At 47.8% G+C, this 23,215-nt stretch overlaps 1 protein-coding gene across 1 annotated transcript; it reads right to left on the bottom strand.

The window, feature by feature from the left end:
- Positions 1-300: 300 nt before the first annotated feature.
- Positions 301-22,289, bottom strand: Rap2a (RAP2A, member of RAS oncogene family). The gene is made up of 2 exons (XM_050150404.1): positions 21,574-22,289; positions 301-3,765 (listed from the first exon to the last, which is right to left on the bottom strand). Exons 1-2 carry the CDS (start codon positions 21,885-21,887, stop codon positions 3,528-3,530), a joined length of 552 nt encoding a protein of 183 aa, XP_050006361.1. The 5' UTR covers positions 21,888-22,289; the 3' UTR covers positions 301-3,527.
- Positions 22,290-23,215: the final 926 nt, after the last annotated feature.

Below are 23,215 nucleotides of genomic sequence, written 5' to 3' on the forward strand. Positions count from 1 at the left end.
CAGGACCACAAAGGCCTGCCAGTTAATGCGAATTCTCCAGAACCCACCAGGCTTCAAGTTGACCAACTATCGTTAAAATAAAGAAGAGAAAATACTTAGAAGGTATTTATGCTGATTTCAAATCTTCAAGTTATTTTAAAGGCCACAAAAATGATCACCATCCCTTCTTACAGAATGAACCCTTGATTAGTTTGGTTCAAGGGGTTCTGGATGAAGAGTGTTTGGTCTCATTATGAGGCAGTTTCCGCTTTTGTATATAACAAATACATCTCCCAAGTAGAAGCAACCAACAAGTCAGAGTTTCATTAAATAAATTTATTTGTTAAAATAATTTAACTCCAAATACAACTGTTGAGTTTGCATTGAGTTATAACTACAATTCACGTTTCAATTGAAATGTCGGGGCTTACTCGACATTGTTACAAAACAATAAACTGCTGTTCAATTTTAAATGGTCAGTTGTATTAGAGTTCAACAATTAACTGTGAACTGTATCTCTGGGAACCCCCAAATCGAGAATGGTAAGTCTGTTTTCAAAATCTACTGCAGCCATTCTAGAAACCCTGATCGAGCTTTGACAGATGCACAATGACAAGTTAAACAGAAAGGACCCCCACAGTCTTTAACATCTGATTGGCTGAGGAGACAATTAAAGCTTAACCAGTGCTAAGCGGGGAACGGGGCGGGGGTGGGGCTACTGATGGAGAACTGAGAAACTAAACTACCCCAAGAGCAGCAGACAAAGAGGCTTCACAGTCACCGGCCACTCACGCTGGGACGCAAACAGCAGGCGTCCTGGGCCACACAGGAAAGCAAGGATCAGTAGTTTCAGCCCAGAGAGTGGTGGCAGCTGTAGTGACTGGGCCACACCCCAACTCGACAAAGCAAAGGGTGGGCGCATCAGAGAAGCCTTTCAGTGGCGAAGGAAAGACCCAGAAGGCTTCCCAGAACGTGCTGGCTCGTCTCGTGGAAGCCTAACAGTGGAAAGGCATCGGCTACCATCACAACCACAGCTTAAAAGAACCTGAAAGTTCCACCTTCAAAGAAGTAAACCTAAAAAAAAAAAAAAAAAAAAATCTGCCTTTTGATAAAAGTAAAAAACAAAGCAAAGCAAACTTGATAATAGCTAAAGAAAAAGTGGGTCTTTGGGTCAAACCATGACATCATTAAGGCATGTTAGAACAAACTTTCATTTCTCTAGTTGCTAGTTGAATCCGGGCTTTTAGGAACTAGCAAGCGAAGTCACCGCTCTGCTCTGTGGCCACTATGTCATGTGCCCGTAAGTGTCACTTTCCTGTCCTCGGGTGTTTTATTCCCATCTTGGCAAACTTCACACACAACAGTCAGATTCACACTGGAGGGACAGCGAGCAGGTGGCACAGTTTGTGCTGGGAAAGTGAAGTCTGCACACTAGGAAGGACGGTGCAAACACTGGGTCCCAGGAACACACACCTCCACCTCACACCTTGCCAGGCTTCTCACATGTTACCCTTTGCATGCCTGCACAGGCATACATGATGGGAAAGTGTGGAATCTGCACAGCTGCTCTCAATATATGGAGTATCATAAACTGCTACTCACGATGGGACTTTAAACATCAGAATCATCTCACAAGTTAGAGGCCTCAGAAGTCAGTGCACTAACATCTATTTCAGTAAGTAAAACAGACTTGTTGAATCTGATTTCTCAATATGTCTGAGTCGAATCAGCTTTTACATAATAAACTTTGTTCCAAGAAAATTGTTTAGGACTTTTTGTCCTATAATGCAGTGCTTCCTAGCTGGAGAAAACGACACTGAAGACCAAAAAGACTCGGACTCTCTAACACCCAGGACCTGGTTTTACCCACATTATTTATTTATTTATTTATCTCACACATGACAAACACCACTGACCTTTTTTTTCCTATCTTCTAAGCTTAAAGCCAGTTACTAAAACACTCAAGGGGATTTCAATGGCTTATAAGAGACTAATAATTAAAAACTGTTTTCTCATACATTATGTTCTGCAGTATAGATTCTCAGTAGAGGCAATGATCTCTGAATTGTGCCAAATTCTTAGGAATAAACACACATGCACACACAAACACACTCTTCTCTCAGTTACACACGTAAGACTAAGCGGTTACTTGCACAAGACTGTGGAACCAGGGAGGCGTGGGCACCAAGTGCGTCCAGGCCCAGCGGCACAGAGTGCTGAAGGCCTGGCTGGTCTGCAGAGGCGGCTCAAGGCATTGGCCAGCACTTATCTGCGGAGTGAGGTGAGAACTCGGCCACACTTCATCATGAAACTCCTGAACAGATTCTTTTCCTGTGCCATCGCTCATGCAAATGATAAACACTTCACGGCTAGGGAACCCAAACGCTGAGCTGAAGCACCCTTTCAGAACAAAAGACCCAGTCTAGCGGTGTGTGCCACCTCGGTAACCCTTCCACGACCCTCCGGGAGGGAGGAGAGGTTTGTGGCCCCTTCCTGGCGCTCTATCATATTGTATATCCTACTTTACAGCCCAGATTATTTCACAGGTTATCCCATCTGTGTTTGTTTTGTGCCTACAATAAAGCTGTTACAGCAACCCGGATTGCCCAAGCAGGTGAGCCAAGGGTCGTATCAACCATAGCCCTTAAAGGCCGCTTTCATGAACACACACAGAATGTCAAGTATCTGTCCTGTCCTGTGAGGTGTCTGCAAACGGGAACGTGTGGGTGTCACATGGCTTCATTTTCCTTCCGCGATGGTACCGGTTAGTAGAGGCGAGGCAGCCTCTCCGTCTCAGCAGCTTCCTTCCTGCTCAGTAACTGAGATCACCCCTGCTCTGTGAAGAGAGGGTGGGTGTGCACTTTCAGTTCTCATGAACCCACGAGAGGCAAAGCAGGAGACTCAACAAATTCTGCAGCCGGATTGGCTTTTCATAGGACCTTGTTCTGACGTTTACTGTCGAGGATTGATAGGTGAGCGGATTTCATGTCACAAACTAGGAAAACACCTGCGATTAAGCATCAATTTGAAAAACAGAAATTTGCCAGCTGAGTGCGCAGACTCCCTGCCATGCTGTTGGTGGGCCAGCTGTTTCACTGGTGGGATACGCTGGCCAGACAGTCCATCAATTCCTGACTTCAGTACTCTTGTAGGAAAATATTTCTCCTTTACTTTTTTTTAAAGACGACAAAATATTTTAATTGTTAGTGGTCATAGGAATTCTTCTGGTTTTTCTCTCATGATTATTTTTAATTTACACAGCAGTGGCTTCTGTTAACTCAGTGGCGATACCACGGTCACTTCAAATGAAATCACCCTGTAGCTCCACGGGGTGCCTGCAGGCTGCAGATGCACGGGAGGCTGAGGACAATGGTGGAGACTGAGTCACTGGACCCACAAGTACTCAGAGGCGACAACTGACATCCAGCCCGAGAGCTGCGGTGCACTGTGGATTCCCGCCAGCCACCCTACAAACTGCAACGGAGTAGACAAGGCTACTGTTGCCCACAAGCCTAGATGCGTCCTGTCCAGGACAGCCATGGTGGGTGCTATTGGATGTTGCAGGCAGAACAGCAGGGGTCGTCTTTGTCAGGCTGAGCTGCATAGTTCATCTGCCTCACGATCTCGGCAAAGAGTTCGTCCACCATCGTTTTACTCTTAGCAGACGTCTCCATGAAGGGGCAGCCCCACTCTTCGGCCAAGGCGCGGCCTTCATTGGAGGACACCTCCCGCTCACTCTCCAGGTCCACTTTGTTTCCAACCAGGATGACTGGCACCTTCTCATACCTGGAAGAACACACACGTATGTAGCGGTTAGCAGGCAGGGCAAACACATCTCTCTTCTATAGGGCAGTATAAATGGTCTCTTTAGCCACATGAAACATGACCTGCACAGCTGGCTCAGCCTCACCGAGAGCATTCTGAAACCACTCCCAGAGGGGATCGTAAATGGGCTTTTCAAATGATGTTTTCAATTAATCAATTATGTATCCTTTAAAGTCAATTATGTATCCTTTCCAGATATACTTGGGGAATTATTCTCAGAATCCTGGACTGACTCCTCTTAATTTAAATGCTATCAGTTCCACGAGACGCTCGCTCAGAACGTCAGCCAGTCATGCAATCATGAGCTTTACTGTGAACATAATTGTATTTTACTGTATTCTATAAGAACACAAACAAATCATTTCTAAATAGCTCCTGGACAAAAAAATGAAAGCAAAGAGTGTAATAGAATTCATCAAGAAGGAAAGCTTTAGAGGCACACCCTGTCTCATACGGCATCAGCCAGCAGAAAAAGTCCATTTTTTTTTTTTACTGTTTAAGGATTAAAAATTTTAGTTATTAGCTTCATGAGATGTTGCCTCTCTTTTTCTTCTGACCTTGAACTCTGAGACCAAAAATGATAAGAAAAGAGTAGAGAACCAGAGGTCCCAAGCCACCGGCACAGCAGGTGCTCCACACGGAACAGGACGTGACACCTGTCGGGATAAGAACACCCAGTGCTGCTCACAGCTTATGTCCCAGGTTTCACCCTGTGGTTTGAGAAAGGGCCTCACCATGTAGCTGGCCTGGACTCTATGCAGAGCACGCTGGCTGGGAACTCATAAGCGATCTGCCTGCCACGGCCTCCCAAGTGCTGAGAGTAGAGGCGTGTGACACCACTCCCAGCCCTTCGCTTTAAAAGCTATTTCAAAGCATTTGTTGTTTCTGTGATTTTAGTGTAAATTGGTGTGTGTGTATGTTTGGCAAGACTGTATGTAGGTCTTAGCCGATCTGACTAAAGACGGCTAACACAAGACCCCCACTGAAGCACAACTCACACAGCACATTTAGGAAACCGAGTTACAGGAAGTTTCCCATCCCCATGATTTCTGTACAGTTTCACTGTTGTCAAAATGCTTCTCCCTACTTCCCTCAGAGCCAAGTATATCTCCAACGGACACACCTGTTTTCCTTCGGCAAGAGAGCAAACCAATGGCCTAAGTGAGGGTCCACACGCGCGCGCACACACACACACACATTATTCTGAGTACCCTGGCTCTAGGAGCACAGGTGACAATGATAATGTAGCTGTAGCACAGACCCACTTACCAGTTACACGCGCACATACACACACGTATTTTAAACAGTGAGAAACTTATAATGTAAAGTAAACATGATGATATGAAGAAGATATTCAAAGTCGTCAGGGACTCCGTGCCGTCTAAGGAAAAATCAACTTTGTTCACAGAAATTACAAGGGTTTACGTGGCACCTTACAGGTTCGTTCGGATGGCCCCAGCGAGATGGGAGGTAACTCACAGGCATCGTAAATGCATTCAGCAACCACATCAGGCTATGCACAAGGCCAGGGCAACAACACGATTCAGCGAGCAAATGTCAACTGCTTTCCCAGCTCAAAGAGCCAGGAAGGCGGCTTAAGGGGTAGAAGCTCTCAGCTCTTCCCTCTCCCTTCGTCTCACTATGCTTGGAAGATGAACTCGTGAGAACTCTGTGGAGGGCAAACACGGCACCTGTGAGAGAAACACCCTACTTCTGGCTGGGGGCGCGGGCTCCGTGGTGTGCAGGGTGTGGTAGGAATCTCTGTTACCCCGGATAAGTGAACATGAGCCCAAAGAAGATGATGGAGGACAGGACCACAGGCTGAGAGCAGGCAAAGAGAAAGCAGGGGGCTCAGCATATGTAAGGCGCTGCTGTGCCGCAGGCTGTACTGTGGGCTTCCTTCAGCGTGTGCATCTAGCCATGTGTCTGAAGGTACCTGTGCTCCAATGCATGAAGGGGATACCTCAATAAAAATAATACCTAAACAAAATCCTCACTTAAGCAGGATAGCAGAATAACCTTCAAGACATATTGAGGGGATATGCACGTGGTGCTTCAATAATATAAAACGCAGTTAGGTTGATTAATTAATTCCTTTGCTGACTCCTGCCAATCATAAATTCACCTTCTGCGCTGCTGACTTTGTGTCCTACTGCGTACACCGACGCCACAGAACGTGTGCCGCTGGGCGTACAAAGGAGCGCAGCTCTGAAGGCTTTCTTCACCATCAGGCCCATTAACTGCACCCTCAGATCTTCTCAGGAGCGCCAGGAGTTCAAAACCACCCACACTAAAATGGGAGGAGAAGTGGGAGGGGAAACTGCAGCTGGGATGTAAAATAAATGAATAAATTTAATTCTGTAAGAAAGGGAAATGAAACTATGCTTATGTTCAATCTGGCCCTTTGTCATTGGAAATGGAGATTACTCATGCCAGAAACGTTTATCTGTGAGGAGATGTTTGCAAGTGCAGGCCTGAGGCCTCGTCATTTAGAAACTGGGTGGGAAAACGGAGCAAAGGGTTGATTCTGCTACAAGCGCCACAGCTGTGATCACAAGGAGAGAGAAGGGACAGCTGTTGGCGGACTCATTCCTGTAGGTGCCTTTAGGCTCCAAATTAAACCCAACAATTGAAAAATCAGTCAAAAGGCGGGCAGACTTCTGAACACAGAGCTTTATCAGAAGGGGGAAGGTCATTCAAACACTAAAGCACCTCACCTCCAGCTGAACGCTGAACCTGGAATCTGGTTAAAACAGGCTGACACCGGATGTGACAAGGCCAAGCCGGCGGCTAGAATGGGAGCTGCCTCTACTGCACGGGAGAGAGCTGAGGCTTTAGGAACTGAGAACAAGGAATGTCTAACTGGGAGACCACGTAGTATCGTAAAAAGTCTTACACATAGCTCTCTCCTTCCTGCAAGCCACAGAACAGAAGAGCCCCCACCACACCCCAAGAAAGACCTAAAGCCAAGAACCAGGAGATTGCGGCCACTGGAGAGACTGAGGTGGGAGACTCCGCGAGTTCAAGGTCAGCTTGGGCTACAGGGAGTTCTTGCCTCACAACAAAGCAAACAAAAACCCCACAAAAACCAAAGCAAAAGATGCTAAATTTCAACCATTTGCATTTCTAGAAAGCAAAGGTTATGACAACAATGGAGTCAGCATTTATTCTCCCCAGTAAGGAATTCCTCAGGAAGGAAACCCCTTCCTTTAGGAGGGGAAGAGGGCGTCAGGCACGGGCACCACCCTTGGTCCGCGGTCACGAGGCTGACTGGTTAGGTCTGTGAGGACAGACGTGAAGCAAGGGATGCGGCAGGTGGCCAGTGGGAGAAGAACGGATGAAGTGAAGGAGATGGAGCCGATGATTGCGGCAGAGTGAGGCTCCCCACAGCAGCAAACAGAAATGACAAGTGACGGGTGCGTGACGGAGCTGTGAGTCAACACTCACACAAAAACCATACGCAGATGGTTATGAGGAAAACTACTGGGGCGTGGGAGAGCGCGAGGTAGGGTGGGGGTCTCTAATCATCACCAGGTACGGGACAGGAGGGGCTGTAACAACAGGCCTCGCCTTGCGGAGCAGTGATTACGGGGCAGGGCAGGGCGGAGCAGGAGTTACGGGCCGTGAGAAAATCCATCCCATAATTTTCATATGCACAAACCCTTCATTTCTAATATAACTCACACCTGAGCTCCAGTGGGTGACAGCTCTAATCTATTTCTCACCCCTCTACCTTCCCCTCTACACCAGTTCCATGGCAGCTAACTTAAAGCCTTGCTTTTACAGGCCACAACCCATAGCAAGCATCCTATGAAAACGTGTGACGGCCCCACCACAGCTGGAGAAAGGCTCAGTCCCAGGCTAATAGTCAAGGCTGGTCATTTGGTCATTGGCTGGAACAAACACAGAGGGCACAGAACACAGAAAGGAACTAGAAGGATGTTGGTTTACCTAGATAAGCTGTCTGCCTTTCCCCAGCCCTGGCTCTTTGCTCGTGAGATAGAAATAGTAACTCACAATGTTAACGACAATGATACTGACGGCATCACTAACAGCCAGCACCTACAGACTCTGCACTCGGCATTCCCAGCAGTTATTCACTAAGGTAATGTGGCTAGTGCAAACTACTAGAGGGCCGCTAGCTAGTCATCTAGGGTCCGCAGGCTGTGTTAGCACGCCACTGCGAAGACCCCAAGTGCTGTGATGCAGCTATAGAGAGATGCGCCACACCTGCGCCGAGTGAGCATCGTTCCCTCTTGTTCCCGGCTTACATTCTCTGGTCCAAGTGTCCAAATCTAACTACTAAGACTAAAAGTCAGTGATTTCCATGGAAAAGAGAAAAATAAGAGACATTATTTCCCCGATATATGCAAGCTGACAATCCAGCCTCTTCCACAAACAAGTAGTTTCCCTTATTCTAAGATCTTTCTTCTCACCGCATACTGCTGTCACCAGACAGGAGCCATGGCTGTGATGTAGACAATGTGGGACACACAAGAGAAGCAACACCCCAGCTCTGCCGTGTTAAAGTATTAATACCTACGAACCAGCGGTGCTGCGTCTGCTTCATAGCTGTGTGCTCACAAAGCCACAGCCAGCAGCAACGTATGGCCCGCAGCCGTGTCCCACGGCTGGGGCTGCTGCTTGATGCTCACAGGTACTCGTGCAGGACAATAAAGGGATGGATTTCAAATGAGGAGTTTCCTCATGACCTTCAGGCTGCTTCAAGTGGCAGACATGTCACTGAGACCACGCTATGGCCTTTCTGAGATTGCTTAGACAGATTTATTAAGGGTCCCTGAAGACACAGGGAAAGGGGAATGGTCAAAACACGCATGCAATGACCCAAAGGGACCTTGTTCATAAATTCAACTAACATTTGCTGAGGTTTTTTTCTATATTCCAAGGTGCTGGATGTCAAAGCTGGTGCAGAAAAACACCATTACACGGAAGAAGCTTTTTTAGTAACATAACCGAGATGGTCTATACCCGCTGTCTTTATAAACAAACACGGCTACTTGGAAGGGCGAGCAGAGGCAAAGGTTTACACACTCAGAGGTTCCTGCTGACGCTCTAATATGCTATACTCTTTAAAAATACATTAATGAACAGAATTATTTAAAAGGTTTTATTTTCAATTGGGATGTGTCGCGTGAGTGCAGGGACATGGAGAGACCTGAAGGATGGTTTCAGCTCTCTTGGGTCCAGAGTTACAGGCAGTTGTGAGCTGCCTACTAGGGGTGCCAAGAATTGAACTCAGGGCCCCTGTAAAAGCAGTGAGAGTTCTTAACTGCTGGGTTAATCTCTCCAGCCTCAAATATGCTATACTCTTAAGATGAGTAAATACGACCTTTAAATTACAGTCCTGCCTGAACTGAATGACACTAGGTAAATTCCAGGGGCAGATGGCAGGGGGTTTGGACCACCTTTCAAGAGTTAAGTTTCATTCATCCATCCATCCATCCATCCATCCACCCATCATGTCTTTATCGTCAGGAAACATTTTTAAAGATATGACTGTTTTTTAAATATTTAAGAAGAAAAACAAATATTCAAAACCAAAAACAACAAAGCTTGCCTAAGCCACCTCACTAGACTCCACATTGTTGGTCGTGACTTGGGCGGCACTTCAGTTTCTCGTCCGCATCCTGTTAACTGGAGTCAGTCAGAGGTGCTGAGCTGGGGCAGGAGGGACAGTTGCAGTGGTAAGAATGGAGGAAGACAGCCCCTCCGTGTAGCCGCAAGGCCTCCTCAGGGGTTCCCAGCAGAGACAGCGGGCTTCCTACAAGTCTGAAACACCAGTTCAGGGGACGAGGAACCCAAGTGAAGTGGCTAGACCTTGCAGAATGGCTCCTAACTGGCTGGGCATCTCCTCAGCACACTTAATGTTCAGCCCACACTCAAAAGGAGGAATAATAAATGCTCTTTCTCAATGGAAATTGTATCAACGAATCGTGGTCATCTTTAGGTCAAATAATAATAATAATAATAATAATAATAATAATAATAATAATAATAAAAAGAATGTGCTTTTGAAACTGACCAAATCTCTAGCTCGTGAGGATTAACCAATGACCAGAAGCAGTAAGGATGCTGGCCAGGTCAGGACTCACAGTCACAGGCAGAAACGCACACACTGAACTCACACGGTTCTGGGAACAGAGTCTGAGGTCGAATCGTGGCAACCACACGATCCATACCCAGACCAGGGTATTGCTGAGATGGATGGAAAGCCTACGACCCAGGGACGCAGAGACATTCGGTCACCTCTGGAGCAGGAGTGCTCACTCAAAGGGACAGTCAAGGGACTATTGGAAGCCACGGCCTACGAAGGAAAGGATGTGCCGTGAGGGCAATGGGAGAAACTCCTTCCTCAAACAGCCATGTTTTCCAACAGTGCCAGATGGTGTGCTTGGGTGGCCTTAACAGGAAGCGCTCTGCCTGTCACAGCCGAGGCAGTGATCTGTCAGATGGGGGGTAAGCGCCAGCTGGCCGGCGGGCTGCTGAGGGGATGCCGCTAGTGGATGTTATAGCATGCTGTGCTCAGCCCATGCGTCCATACGGAGAAGGATGCTCTACAAATATGGAGCCTGGCTCACTTTCTAGCAAGCTTTCATGCATGGGCGCCATTTGTTAGTTGATGTCCTGACAGTTTTCACATGTGTATGCAGGGATTCTAGCCAGCCTTCAGGTGTGCTTGTACTTAACAACAGGTCCTAACAGGGAGGGCATCTGGGTGACTTTACTGACGGAGGTCACTGATGGCCAAAGCTGTTTAGACTGCTGGTTCCGAAAGCCAGACAAGGAAACAGTGTGAGCAAACATGGGTCACTAGGGAAAGAGGGAAATTATATTTTGGATAGAGGAGATAAAAACATTCTGAATATCCACCCATTGTGCTCTGAATGTTCACCTTTCCCACACTTACTGGTTTAAATTTCATCCCCAGTGCGACAGAACTAAGATACAGCGACTTTGACGGGTGATTGGCTACCCCGTGAAAGAGACTGTTAAGCGCCCTTAGAAAGCGGTCGAGGGGGCTCAGTTTTTCTCTTCCAGTTTCACGGAGATGCAGCAAGAGGAGGTCTCTACAAACAGGCCCTCAGCAGACACCGGGTCTTCTGGTATCTCGATTCTGGATTTTCTACCCTCCAGAACTGTGAGCAATGCAATTCTATTATTTACAAATTACCCAGTCTATAGCAGCCCCAGAGGACTAGGGCACTGACCATCGTAAATATGTAACTGCTATTATTCCTATAGGCAGCTTTCTGATTTGAATGACTTAGAACGAGTGAAAGATTCCCCAAGACAGGTGGCCTAATAAATCTGGTGGGAGATATTTTGAAAGCTAAAAATCAAGCTGTTTTAAAGTCTGTACGTCTGTATAAGTTAGAACTGTCAAGTCTATATTCACTGACAGTGCATTCTGGCACATGGACTAAAGATAGCCCCCTGCATTTCTTCTGCATAAGCCCAGGGCAATGCTATGCAAATGAGGCGGCTTAAGCCATATTGTTTGATGTTGACAGTTATGATTTTTATACAAAGTCAGATAAAACTTTTTCAGGAATTGGTTTACTAAGAAAAACCTGTCAACACTTTACTGTATACAAGCAGCCACAGAGTGTTAATGTTCCCTTTAAGCACGCAGGGCTTTCGGCATTTATGGAAAGGTCTACTCTCATCTCCAACTTCTCAGGATGAAAAATGTTATTTAAAAATACTAATACTCTAGAATGATTACTTTTGTATATCAGTTTGTAATTAAAACACATACACTTAAAACCACTACAATTTCTTCTCAGCTAAGAAGTCCTCGTCACCAGGGGTGGCAAGGACCCAGAACTCAAAGCGGCACAGGTCTGTGGTACAGGTCTCATTACACGCCCCATGAGGCTGGAGTGGAGGAGCAGGAGGAACCCTGCTCGGATCAGCTCCACATCACTCCTAGGAGTCCTGAGAAACCACACACTCTTAGAAGGGCCTGCGTTTACTCCCTCTTTCGTGACTTTTCCTGAACCTTTCTTATTGGTACTTTGGGACTGTTGTGTAAACAAACATCCTATGTTCACTATTTCTTCAGTTATTAATCATCCCCATGGCGCAGATGAAGAGATTGAAATGCAGAGGAAGCTGACCGCACAGCCAGTCAGGGCTGAGCTCACCTTCGGCACAGCCACACTCACGGTCTCCTCGGAAGGAAGATAAATAAGCACAATCAAATTTCATATTTGAGAAGTATACAGACTACTTTGAACATTCATTGAAAACTGGAAGATGAGCATATTCAGAATCTATAATAAAATGATATAGCAATTGACAGGGAATATACTAATATTTCACTTAGAGAGCCGTAAAGACATCTGGTAAAGTAGAAAATATTAATATGCATTGAATAATTAATATGATACAGGATTTCCACTCTGAATTATTAACTTCTGAGGTGACAGAGAGTATGAGGAACAACTCCCTTACATTAAACGTGTTAAGCAAAGGTTTACAATGTGCCTCCTGGGTGGTTTTACTAAGTGATTGGGAGTTCTCCACAACCATGGTCGTCTTCACCCGTTCACGGACTCAACACCACCCTGAGCCAGCACAGCTGTCCCTGAACCCTCCCAACTGTCTCGGCAAATATACGAAGTACCAACTGAATACTCCTTAGCTGAAACACGAGGGACCAGACACACTTCAGAGGGCAGATTTTGGAAGGTTTGCATGGCTGCAACCCACATCTAAGAATGAAATTCATTAAGTTTCCAACACATCTTAGACACGAGCTTGCACAGTATGTGCAGTGTGCCTAGGATTTGAGCGCAGGTGTCATGACATCATGACATCAGGTGTGGGGCTCTTCCGCTGAGCCGTCAGTCACATGACGTCAGGTGTAGGGCTCTTCCGCTGAGCCATCAGGCTTTGGGTTAGGAGCACTTCTGGGTCCAGATGAACAGCATCCCTCGCTCGGCCTCAGGCTGAGACGGGCAGGAGCAAGCTTCCCTGACTGGATGAACAGGATTACACTACTCAGCACTACCTCTGCCTGAGCTGTGATGCCAGCTCACACCCGGAAGTATTTTGTCTTCACACTCTGCAATAGCACACCATAGTAGAAAGCCAGGAGAACCGGAGAGGAGAACTGGTTCACAGCACCAGACAGTTCCACTACGCGAAGTGACCTGAGCCGGCATCTCCACACTGCGGTGAGAGCACTCTGGTAGGTCATGGGGAGCACTTGGTGAACAGAGCAGAAAAGGACAGACAGAAAGGGGCATCAACAACACGGCTAGTTTAATGGCATGCTGGGCTCCGTCCTTGTGTGTCTGTGCACTGATCAGGGCAGAAAGTGGCGGTGGGCCTTGTGTAAGCAAGCGTGAAGGCGACCAGTGGACAGCTAAGTGACGGAAGCATACAGTGTTCTCATTACTACGAGAGTTTCAAACACATAAAGTTATGTAAGTCATGGCATTTCTCATCAAAATGTCAGTTTGGGGTATGCCTTTAAATCTTACATATACCATAAACAGAAAAACAACAAAAACAAAACACCCCCAAAATACAAAAAATAAAGCCAAATCCCTCAAACTACACCCTACCTACCCCATTCAGTGAGTGTATTTCGACATCATGAACAGGGTTGTATAATTTAAGCCTGCCTATTTAACCAGCTGCAATCTATTTTAAACACCATATTCAGAAACACTCTTCAACATGTGATTAAAAGTACAATTCCAACATTCAGTATTTCGCTGCATCCAATTTCCAGTGCTGACATGTGATAGGGCTTCTCCAGCCATGACCTTAATAAAACATGCTAATAACTGACTCTAATACCCATAACCTCACTTTACCTCACATACTTCAAAACATCACATCCAATATCACTATCAACCTTCAATTTAAACAGAAATTTATTAAGAACTGTACTCTGTTATAGGGGCAATGATGCCCACCAGACACCAGAGCTAAATAATGAAAAGCCCAGGGCCAGGAAGGAGCGACTTCTTTTAGCTGTTGGTAGTGACATGTCATAGGCCGTGGAACATCACAAGGTATACCACTGCTCTTGGGTCCTCCAGAACGGAACTGTAGACACCGCACGCTTGAGTTACAGACATGGTGAAATAAAGCCTTTGGCTAGTCTTCACGATGCTGCAAGAGTGTGAACACCGGCAGAGGAGAAAGGGAATCACCAATCATACTCAGCTGTGAACCCTGGGCGCTACAGCAATGATTGGCCTGACAGGCCATAGCCACTGAACTACGGCCACTCCTAGCTGCTAGGAGAGGAAGACAGCGTTCCCTAAGCCAGCGGTTCTCAACCTGTGGGCTGCGACCCTTCAGGGGAAGAATGACCCTTCCACAGGCACTGAATATCAGATATCCACATTACGATTCATAACAGCAGCGATACTGCAGTTATGAAGTAGCGATGAAAATAGTTTTATAGCTGGGGTCACAACGTGAGGGAGTGCACTGGAGGGCCACAGCCTCGAAGGTGAGAACCACGGCTCTAAGTCCGCCATGCTCCAGCTAAGGCGCACATCCAGGAACACCTGGGTAGCACAGCTGAGTTTCAACACATTTATTTTCAAAGGACACAAAGCTGGGTGTGTAGGAGAGGGGGTACACTTGGGAAGGGGAGGTGGAGGAGGAGTGTACATGGGATCAACAGAATTAACTTAAAAAATCAGGCTCTGTTCAGTTTTTACAGGTTTCACACAAGGAGAATAAAGGTGATATTGTTGGATTAGGCCGACTATTCCCAAAGACATTTCCATTTTTTAAAAAGTGAAAGCTAAAAAAAAAAAAAAAAAGTTAAGCTGTTTCGTATCCAGTATATACTATTATAAAATTATAGTGACTTTTCCAGGTATTTTTGATTTCTTTAAATTTTACATGCATATTTATGTCTTATTTACATGCTTTTAATATTTGTTTCTGCATACTATAAAATTTCCATTAAAAGGTAGGCATTGTGCCACATCCATTTAATCCTAGCACTGGGAGGGAGAGGTAAGTAAATATCTGTGTGTTCCAGGACGGCCTGGTCTACTGAGTGAGTTCCAGGACAGGCTCCAAAGCTACAGAGGAACTCCGTTTTCAAACAAACAAACAACAACAACAAAAAAAAGAATAGAGAAAAACAGCTAAGGAGGAAAGTCAAAATTCCACCGCAGACCCCAGAGTAGACGCCCTAGACTCTGAAGACGATGACGACAGGGAAAGTGTGCATGAGAGAAAATCCTCGGAGAACGTGGTTTTGTGCGACAGTCCTTTGTTAGAAATGTGCATAAATGTGAACTGTGCTGCACCTCGGCGTGCCACGTGTAACCGCGCACAGCCACTGACCCATCCACGGGTTTTCACCACGACTAATGTCAGCAAATAAGACTCCAATGCTGTCAGGTCTTCCTATTGGCTGTGATCTTCCTTAATGTTAATTAAACTTAAAAATCCCAATCCTAGAATAGCCAAGAGAAAACTATTGTATCGTAATACTATTATGTAACATTTACAATGCAGCAAAAGCAAGTTTCTCCCTCAAGAGGAAACACAAACCAACCAACTTGGGAACACAGAAAGCAACTCATAGACAAAGCCTTCATTATGCAATGAGTTGAGCCCTACAGACTGCTTACAGCACACTGTCTCCCGCTAACAAAACTCAGGTACCTGAAAACCTGCTAAGGAAACCCACCTTCAGCACCCTTGGAGCACATGGACAACGGCTCACGGTAAACGGATGGAGAGGTGCACAGGCTTGGACGCGGCGTGGGCGCCGGTTCCACTGAAGTGTGGTGAGCACCAGATAAAGATGATGTGTACACCATTAGTGAATAGACTCATCTTTCAAAGAGCAAGCTCTCTTAGGATTATTTTTAAAGTAAATTTAGGTTTTTAACTACTCAAGTCCTTGAATGAAAGGTAAGGAATTAGGCACCTAAAACTCTTTTTATTCGGTACTTAGGGTTAACACCCTTCCGTATCGTTGAAGATTTTAATGCTAATATTCTATTTTGTGACCACAACTGTTACGGCGTTTGTCTCTTAGTTTTGTGTTTAATGGATCAACATTTCCTATTACTCTCTTTCTCCATATTTAAATTCCTTGTTCTATGTTAGGCTGTCAGATTTGTCATCAACTTTTCATGACACAGAGTCATTAATTTTAAAAAGTGACTCACAGCCATTAGGCCCTGTACCTTGCAAGCCTAGCTTTGGATTCAACGCTGGCTTCTGAGAAGGGCCGAACGCCTAGTCCGCAACCTAGAACACCTGGTGGCCCTAGCCTAGCACAATGTCTGCGGTCGTCACTGCTGGCCGTGTGACTCTCTAACTATATACCCGTAACTATATGCATTTGTTTCTCATCTCTGTTCCCAGCCACATCTATTCTTTCTGCTGCACACAGTGGGTTTCAGCTAATCTCAGCCTGAACTAGGCGGAGTTTTTCACGTCGTGCAGGCCTGACCCTCAAGGCCTTTTCTAGTATCCCAATTATCAGACACAGGAGTGCTCTAACGAAGACCATCTCAGCTGAAACCCCCACTACTCCACTCTGATCTCATTCACTCCTGTTCAGATGTGAAAGGCGCTTTTGACCTTTCTCTCCCTCACAACTGGATGGATCCATTCCCGACAACTTACTCCTGTCTTTCTACAGACGCCATGCTGGCTCACGGCCTTTATACACCATACAGATACTATATTATACTAGTTAAAACTGCCGTCCTTAAGACAGAACAGCCATTACGCCGATCATCTCACCCCTATTACTACTTCTGCATATTCTGGTTACTGCTCTTCACCAGGGGCTTAAGGCCACAGTATGAACCTTCCAGCACTAAGTTTTGCCATCCGGAACCTCACCTCCCGCAACACATCCATGGACGTTTAGTTTAGTTGGTGCAGTCTCTTTAGCATTCTGAAAGGACTCTATGCATCTCCCGCGCCACTTCTTCCATCCAGAAGACACCCCCACCATTCTTTACAGTCCACCAGACATTTGACATCTTCCTTGCTGGCCTAACTGGAAACACTCTTACAAAATCAACTCGAAACACCAAAATGCCCGGGGAAACTGAGTCCAAACGCTCTTCTTTTTGAAGCTTCCTCTTCCACCGTATTTCATTGTTCCCGGACGCTGGTTGTTGTGCTGGCCACCTGGGCTTAGAGCTCCGTGAGAAGGCTTACAAGTCATCCCGGCAGCAAACAATGCTCATGTGTGCTGTAAAATGACTTACACATGAAGGCAATTTTCAGAGGTTCGCTTGGTTTGAGAAGAAGCCCTGTGTGTGTGTGTGTGGGGTGTGGTGTGTGTGTGGGGGGGGTGTGGGGGTATGTGTGTGTGTGTGTGTGTGTGTGTGTGCGCACAATGAGGAGACCATGGTCACTGTAGAGAAGGCTCACTTGGTAAAGCGTCTGCCATCTAAGCATTAGAGCCTGAGCTCAGAACCCAGAACCCTCTTAAACTAGTATTTCAGAAGGCAGAAGGGGGAGGTTCCCTGGCTGTCCAGTTTATCCAGCTGGACATCAAGAAAGAGGGCAGGAAAGAGGGCTCAGAGGAGAACACCTGAGGCTCCAGCAGAAAAACCGAGTTTGGTTCCCAGCACCAACATGGCCGCTTACAACCACACGTAACTACAGTTCCCTGGAGGCCTAGCGGCCTCTGACCTCCATGGCATACATACGTATTTGTTGGTAAACACTCATACACATAAAATAAAGATAAGGACGTCATTTTAAAAGGTAGATGGCTGTGGTGGTTTTAAAAACCTATAGGCTCCTGTATCTGAATGCTTAGTCAGCAGTGGGACTATTTGAAAGGATTACGAGGCGTGGCTTGTTAGGGCGAGCAAGTCACAAGCCCACGCCAGGTGCAGGTGCCTGTCTGCCTGTGGATGAGGATACAGCTCTGGGCCACTTCTCCAGAGTCATGCCTGCCGCCACTCCCCACTATGATGACAATGGAGAAAGCCTTGGAAACGTTAAGTTTCCAGTTAAATGCTTTCTTCTATACGAGTTGCCGTGGTCATGGTGTCTTCACGGCAACAGAACGGTGACTAAGACGATGGCTCCATGGGCAAAGGAGCGGCTGCTGCACAAGTAGTGGTGACCTCCACACACACATATGTAATAACAAAAACACTCTTGTAACAAGAAATGAGTAGTGGCCTCCACACACACATATGTAATAAAAACACTTTCGTAACAGGAAATGAGGCACAGAGCAAATGAATAAGACACGTCAGACCCTGGCTTCTATATGAGTGCACAGACAAGTATGCGTGTGTGTACACATACATGACACTGAAAGAGATTTTAATATTTTTAAAATGAAGCAGTCCAGAAAGTATCAATAAATGAAAAGCCCCACTCCTCTGCTGCCGAGCTCCATACGGCATTGCTCTTCAGTCTGTTATTTCGAACTGTGATTACAAATACGAGTTATTTCCTCCAAACTGCAATGATAAATCAGGGGTAAAACTAACAGAAGTTAGAGCGGCAAAAGCTAAGAGAATGACAGCAAGAACTCTTAGTAATGTCTGTGTCCTAAGGGTCGAACTGGGCACCTTCACACACGGGGTGTCACGTCACCCTGGTGATGTGGAGACATACATGTCCTGAGCACCTTCACACATGTGGTAGTATGTCATCCTAGTGATGTGGAGACATACATGTCCTGAGCATCTTCACACATGTGGTAGCATGTCACCCTGGTGATGTGGAGACATACATGTCCTGAGCACCTTCACACATGTGGTAGTATGTTATCCTAGTGATGTGGAGACATACATGTCCTGGGCACCTTCACACATGTGGTAGCATGTCATTGTAGTGACTCTGAGAGGTACATGCTATTTTCCATTTCACAGAAAAGGAAACACAGGCCTACAACATCAGCAAGCACTTCCCCAAAGCATATGCATCTAAGACTGTGCAGCCCAATATAGTAGCCTATGGCTAATATGCACTTGAACAGTAATGTGGAACGACCTTCTGTGTATGTGTTACCTTTATTGATTAATGGATAAAGCTGTTTTGGCCTATGGCAGAATCTGACCGGTAGCCAGAATCTTACCGGTAGCCTCATGGTGATACATAGATTAATAGAAATTGATGAATTTAAGATGTAAGAGTTAGTTAATAAGAAGCCTGAGCTACTAGGCCAAGCAGTGTTGTAATTAACATACTTTCTGTGTGATTATTTGGATCTGGAAGGCTGGGAACAAATGAACAGCCCCTGATTACAGAACAGTGGTTAGTCCTGACAGTTTTCTAAGGCAGCACAGCAAAGTAAAATATCTGATTATTTTTAATATGAAATGGCATACTGAAATGACATTAGCTTATATTTAGTTGGTTAAAGAAATGTACTATTAAATTACTACTTCTTTATGCTCATTTTAAACATCAGCTACCACAAATTTTCTACTTGTCCATGTGGTTCACACCTTCTCTCCAACAGTGTGGCCCTAGCACGCACGCTGGGGGTTGGAGAGGCCAGCAGACGCCAAGCTGAGAGACAGACCTGTGTAGAAGAGGCTATATGGATTCAAAGAGATCCAAAGAATCCTCTTTATCAGTGACTGGTCATGGCCCTTTAAGTGATGCCCCAAACTGCTATATGTAATATGTAAAGTAGACAGATGACACAGTGAGCAAAGGGGCACATGGATTACTGAATGCTTCCTAGAGCAACTGGTTAGTTAAAACTGCCCCCCCCAAGAGTAGAAAACCCACTTTTTTGAAAACCATGTTTTACTATCTTGTAAGGCCCCTCCTACCTGCCATTTAAGAATGCCTTATCTACGGAAGTGTAATACAAATAGCCTGCAGTTCACCCTCTCTGTTTAGACTTGAGCTGATAAGATGCCATGGGCCCAGAGGTAAATGCTGAACTTAGGGTGAAGTACAGAAGAAAGGACATAGAAGTAGGTGCCCGAGCCCAATGTGGGCATCTTAGTCTCAGTACTCCATGGGCAGAGGCAGGAGGATCTCTGTAACTTCGAGGACAGACTGGTCTACATGGCGAATTCCAGGATAGCCAAGTCAACATAGAGAGACCCTGTTGCAAAAAAAAGAAAAAAAAATAGAACAAGAAGAAGGAAGAAGTGGTCCCAAGAGCTCCTCATGACACGACTCTCTATCCCAGTGGAAAATGCCGCTCAACTCTAGTTCAGTTCCACAATGGTCTTCTTACAACAAAGTTGAGACCAGTGAGTCCGGGTGAGCAGAAGGCTGTCCTGAGTGTCAACCGACCCACTGCTCCAATCAACAAATCAGCGCATTATTATAACTGATGCCGGTCATCCCACCAGTGTTTCGGGAGGCTCCTGGGTTAAAGGCTCCTGCGCAGATGTGTGAGGATGGACTGAGGCGTGAAGGCCAGACAGCTGCAGTACTCAGATCATTAGCTGTATCTGTGAACAACTTCAAGAACATGTACTGATGCACCACATGTGTGCACACATATGTGTGGAACAACTTCAAGAACATGCATTGATGTATCCACATGTGTGCACACATATGTGTTGAAAACAACTTTCTAAAGAAAACTAAGACTAGAGAAGTTAAGGCTGTAAGAGTTACCAGCTTTGGAAAGAAATCATAAAAATGTCCGCGGGTCTCTAATCTGGAATTTAACACAAGAAGGTAGACGCTTTTAGAATGGTTATGGACGTGCACACTCAAGCGGCTAGGAGGGCATGAAGAGGGGCGTGTCCTTTGTAATGAATTTGTGAGCGACCTGCTCTGGGCTCTGAAATGAGCACACCCTAACTGATAATGAACTGTGTCTATTACTTTCCACAGTGACATCAGATGAACTACAACCTCAAGGGCCCTGAAAGGGTACCAGTAGTATCAGTCTAAAAGGGTCAGAAAAGAAAGTTATCAGCTAAGAAGAACTGGAAAATGTTGCCAAAACTCTGCCATAACAAGTGAGGTTTCCAGTACTTGAAAGTTAAGGGGAAGATAAACAGCATCGACTTGAGAGAAATAAAACAAAACCAAAAATACTGAAAGCATTCGTCTCACCAGCCACATCCAAAACGCATTCTTTGAACAGTTTACATCAGGAAACGCCTATTTGCCTCAGTTCCCCCCGCCATCATTAACATTAAATTAGCTGATACACGAGCCATAGCTTACACCAAACTTCTGTTCGGTTTCAAAGAATAGCTTCCTTCCTTGAGCAGGGAAAGCGGGTAGATTTTATGGGGGGGGGGGCGAGTAAATGTAAATGTCAAAAGCGTGCTTCTATATTCCAAACCTGCTGGATATTGCGAGATCTTCAAATTATTCGACAATGTGTCTTTAAAGTGCTGCACTAATTCATTTCTGCCAACCTCTTGGCAACACTTCCTCTTTTCCGCGATGAGAAAGGCCCTCCTAACTCGTATTGACAGTAACAGAATACCAGTGTGCAAGTTTTGGCTGTCAAACCTCCTAAGGGTGGATTTGAGCGCGCGCTCGCTCGCTCTGCACAGGCGCGCCTACACTTAGCTCCCCTTTCCCTCGCGCCCACCTACTCATCCCTCCTCTCCTTGCAAGTTTGAAACTTTGTTTTCTCCCGGGTACGGAACGAGCGCTACCAACATCCTAGAGACAAAGGGGCTGAGCTGGGGTTGAACGGGATGCCCAATTTTAGTTGTGAAACAAAGCCCTCAAAGCTGAGCCCCAGGAGGAGGTGGTGCAGCCCGGGCGGGCCGGGGCCGGGGATCGCCGCAGCCTCCGAGCCCCCGCGCGCCCCGCTCTGCTCACCGCTTCACGCGGATGATCTGGTCCCGCATGGGCTTGATGTCCTGGAAGCTCTGCTGGTTGACCAGGCTGTAGACGAGGATGAAGCCCTGGCCGTTCTTGATGTACAGGTCCCGCATGGACGCGAACTGCTCGGTGCCCGCCGTGTCCAGGATCTCCAGCACCGACGGCGACGAGTCCACCTCGATCTCCTTGCGGTAGAAGTCCTCGATGGTGGGGTCGTATTTCTCGATGAAGGTGCCGGTCACGAACTGCACGGTCAGGGCGGATTTGCCTACCCCGCCCGAGCCCAGCACCACCACTTTGTACTCGCGCATCGTCCCTGCGCGGCCGCCGCCGCCACCGCCGCCCGCGACATAGACCTGCGCCCGCGCGCCGCGCCCCGACCCCGCGGCCCCGCCGCCCTGGCGGACACGCCGGCTCACGGCTGCGCCAGCGCCCTGGACACCGGCGGCGGCGGCGGCGGGGCGACAGCTGAGCGAGCCGCGGCCTTGGGAGCGAGCGGGCCGAGCCGGGCGGCGAGACAGCCCCGAGGGCGCCGGCAGCGACGGAGTGGAGCGCGAGCCCGAGCTGGAGCCGCCCGAGCCGCGGGCCCGCAGTGCCGCTCGCTCCGCCCCGCCCCTCGCGCCTCCACGCCCAGCTCCAGCCACCGCCGCTTCCCGGGCGCTGGAGCGCGCGCCCGAGCTGGAGCCGCAGCGCTGACGGGGGCGGGGCCAGCCAGATGGGGCGGGACCTAGGCCAAGCCCCACCTCTCCCGCTGTCGCCTAGCGACAGGCCGCGCGCTCCGGAGCCGTGAGGCGCTTTACTAAGCAGGTTCCGCAGACGCCTGGCAACACCCAGCCCCGCAGGCCCTCGTGCTGCGCCTGCGCGCTCTTGTTCCCGCCCCCAGGCGGGTGACGTCAGACTCCCACGCTCAGAAGGTGACGGGAGAGGGACCATGGGGACACCGTGCTTGGGGACACCACGACGGGCCGGCGGCCGGCAGAGCTTTATCTTTGTCCCGTTAAACGCGACGACGTGAGAGGCCGCCGCCAGAGGTACAGAAGCAAACCGAAGCCCGGTGTCCGGCCGCGGCGGCGCCCGGGCCACGCGCAGACCTGTCGACTCCCGATGACGTTGCAGAGCCCCACCCATCTCCTCTAGCCACGCCTCCTCAGGGTTCGCCCTAAGCCTAGCTCCTCCCACACTTTGACAGGCAGCCGGGGGCGCCTGGAAAGCCTGGATCGCGGATCCGCCAGTCACGGTCAGGAGACCTCAGGACACCTCGGCTACAGCCTGAGGGACCGTCTCCGCGGAAGCTTGGCTTCGCCGCGGCCAATCAGGCCACGTTCCTGGGCGCTGGGCTCCCACTCCTGACCAATCAAAAGGCGTCTTGTCTCGCTAGCCAATCGGGAGAGAACCCAGTCCTAGACGGAGCCAACGCCCCCTTCCCGGAGCACGGCGGGTCTGGGCGTTTGCGCTTGCGCACGCTCTAGTAGCCAATCGCAAGCCAGCGGAGGAATGACGGAGGCTAGCCCGAGCCAATCAGAACTCTGCCGGTGCGTCGCCGGGCAGTCCGGGGAATGGAGGCCGTGCTGGCTGCGGGGGCGGGGCGGGCAGGGCAGGCGAGTCTGGCAAAGCGGCGGGCTGCGTTGGAGGCGTAGGG

Source organism: Alexandromys fortis, unplaced genomic scaffold, assembly GCF_014885135.2.
Source record: "Alexandromys fortis isolate MF-2015 unplaced genomic scaffold, M_Fortis_MF-2015_v1.1 scaffold_66, whole genome shotgun sequence".
Classification (NCBI taxonomy): Eukaryota; Metazoa; Chordata; class Mammalia; order Rodentia; family Cricetidae; genus Alexandromys; species Alexandromys fortis.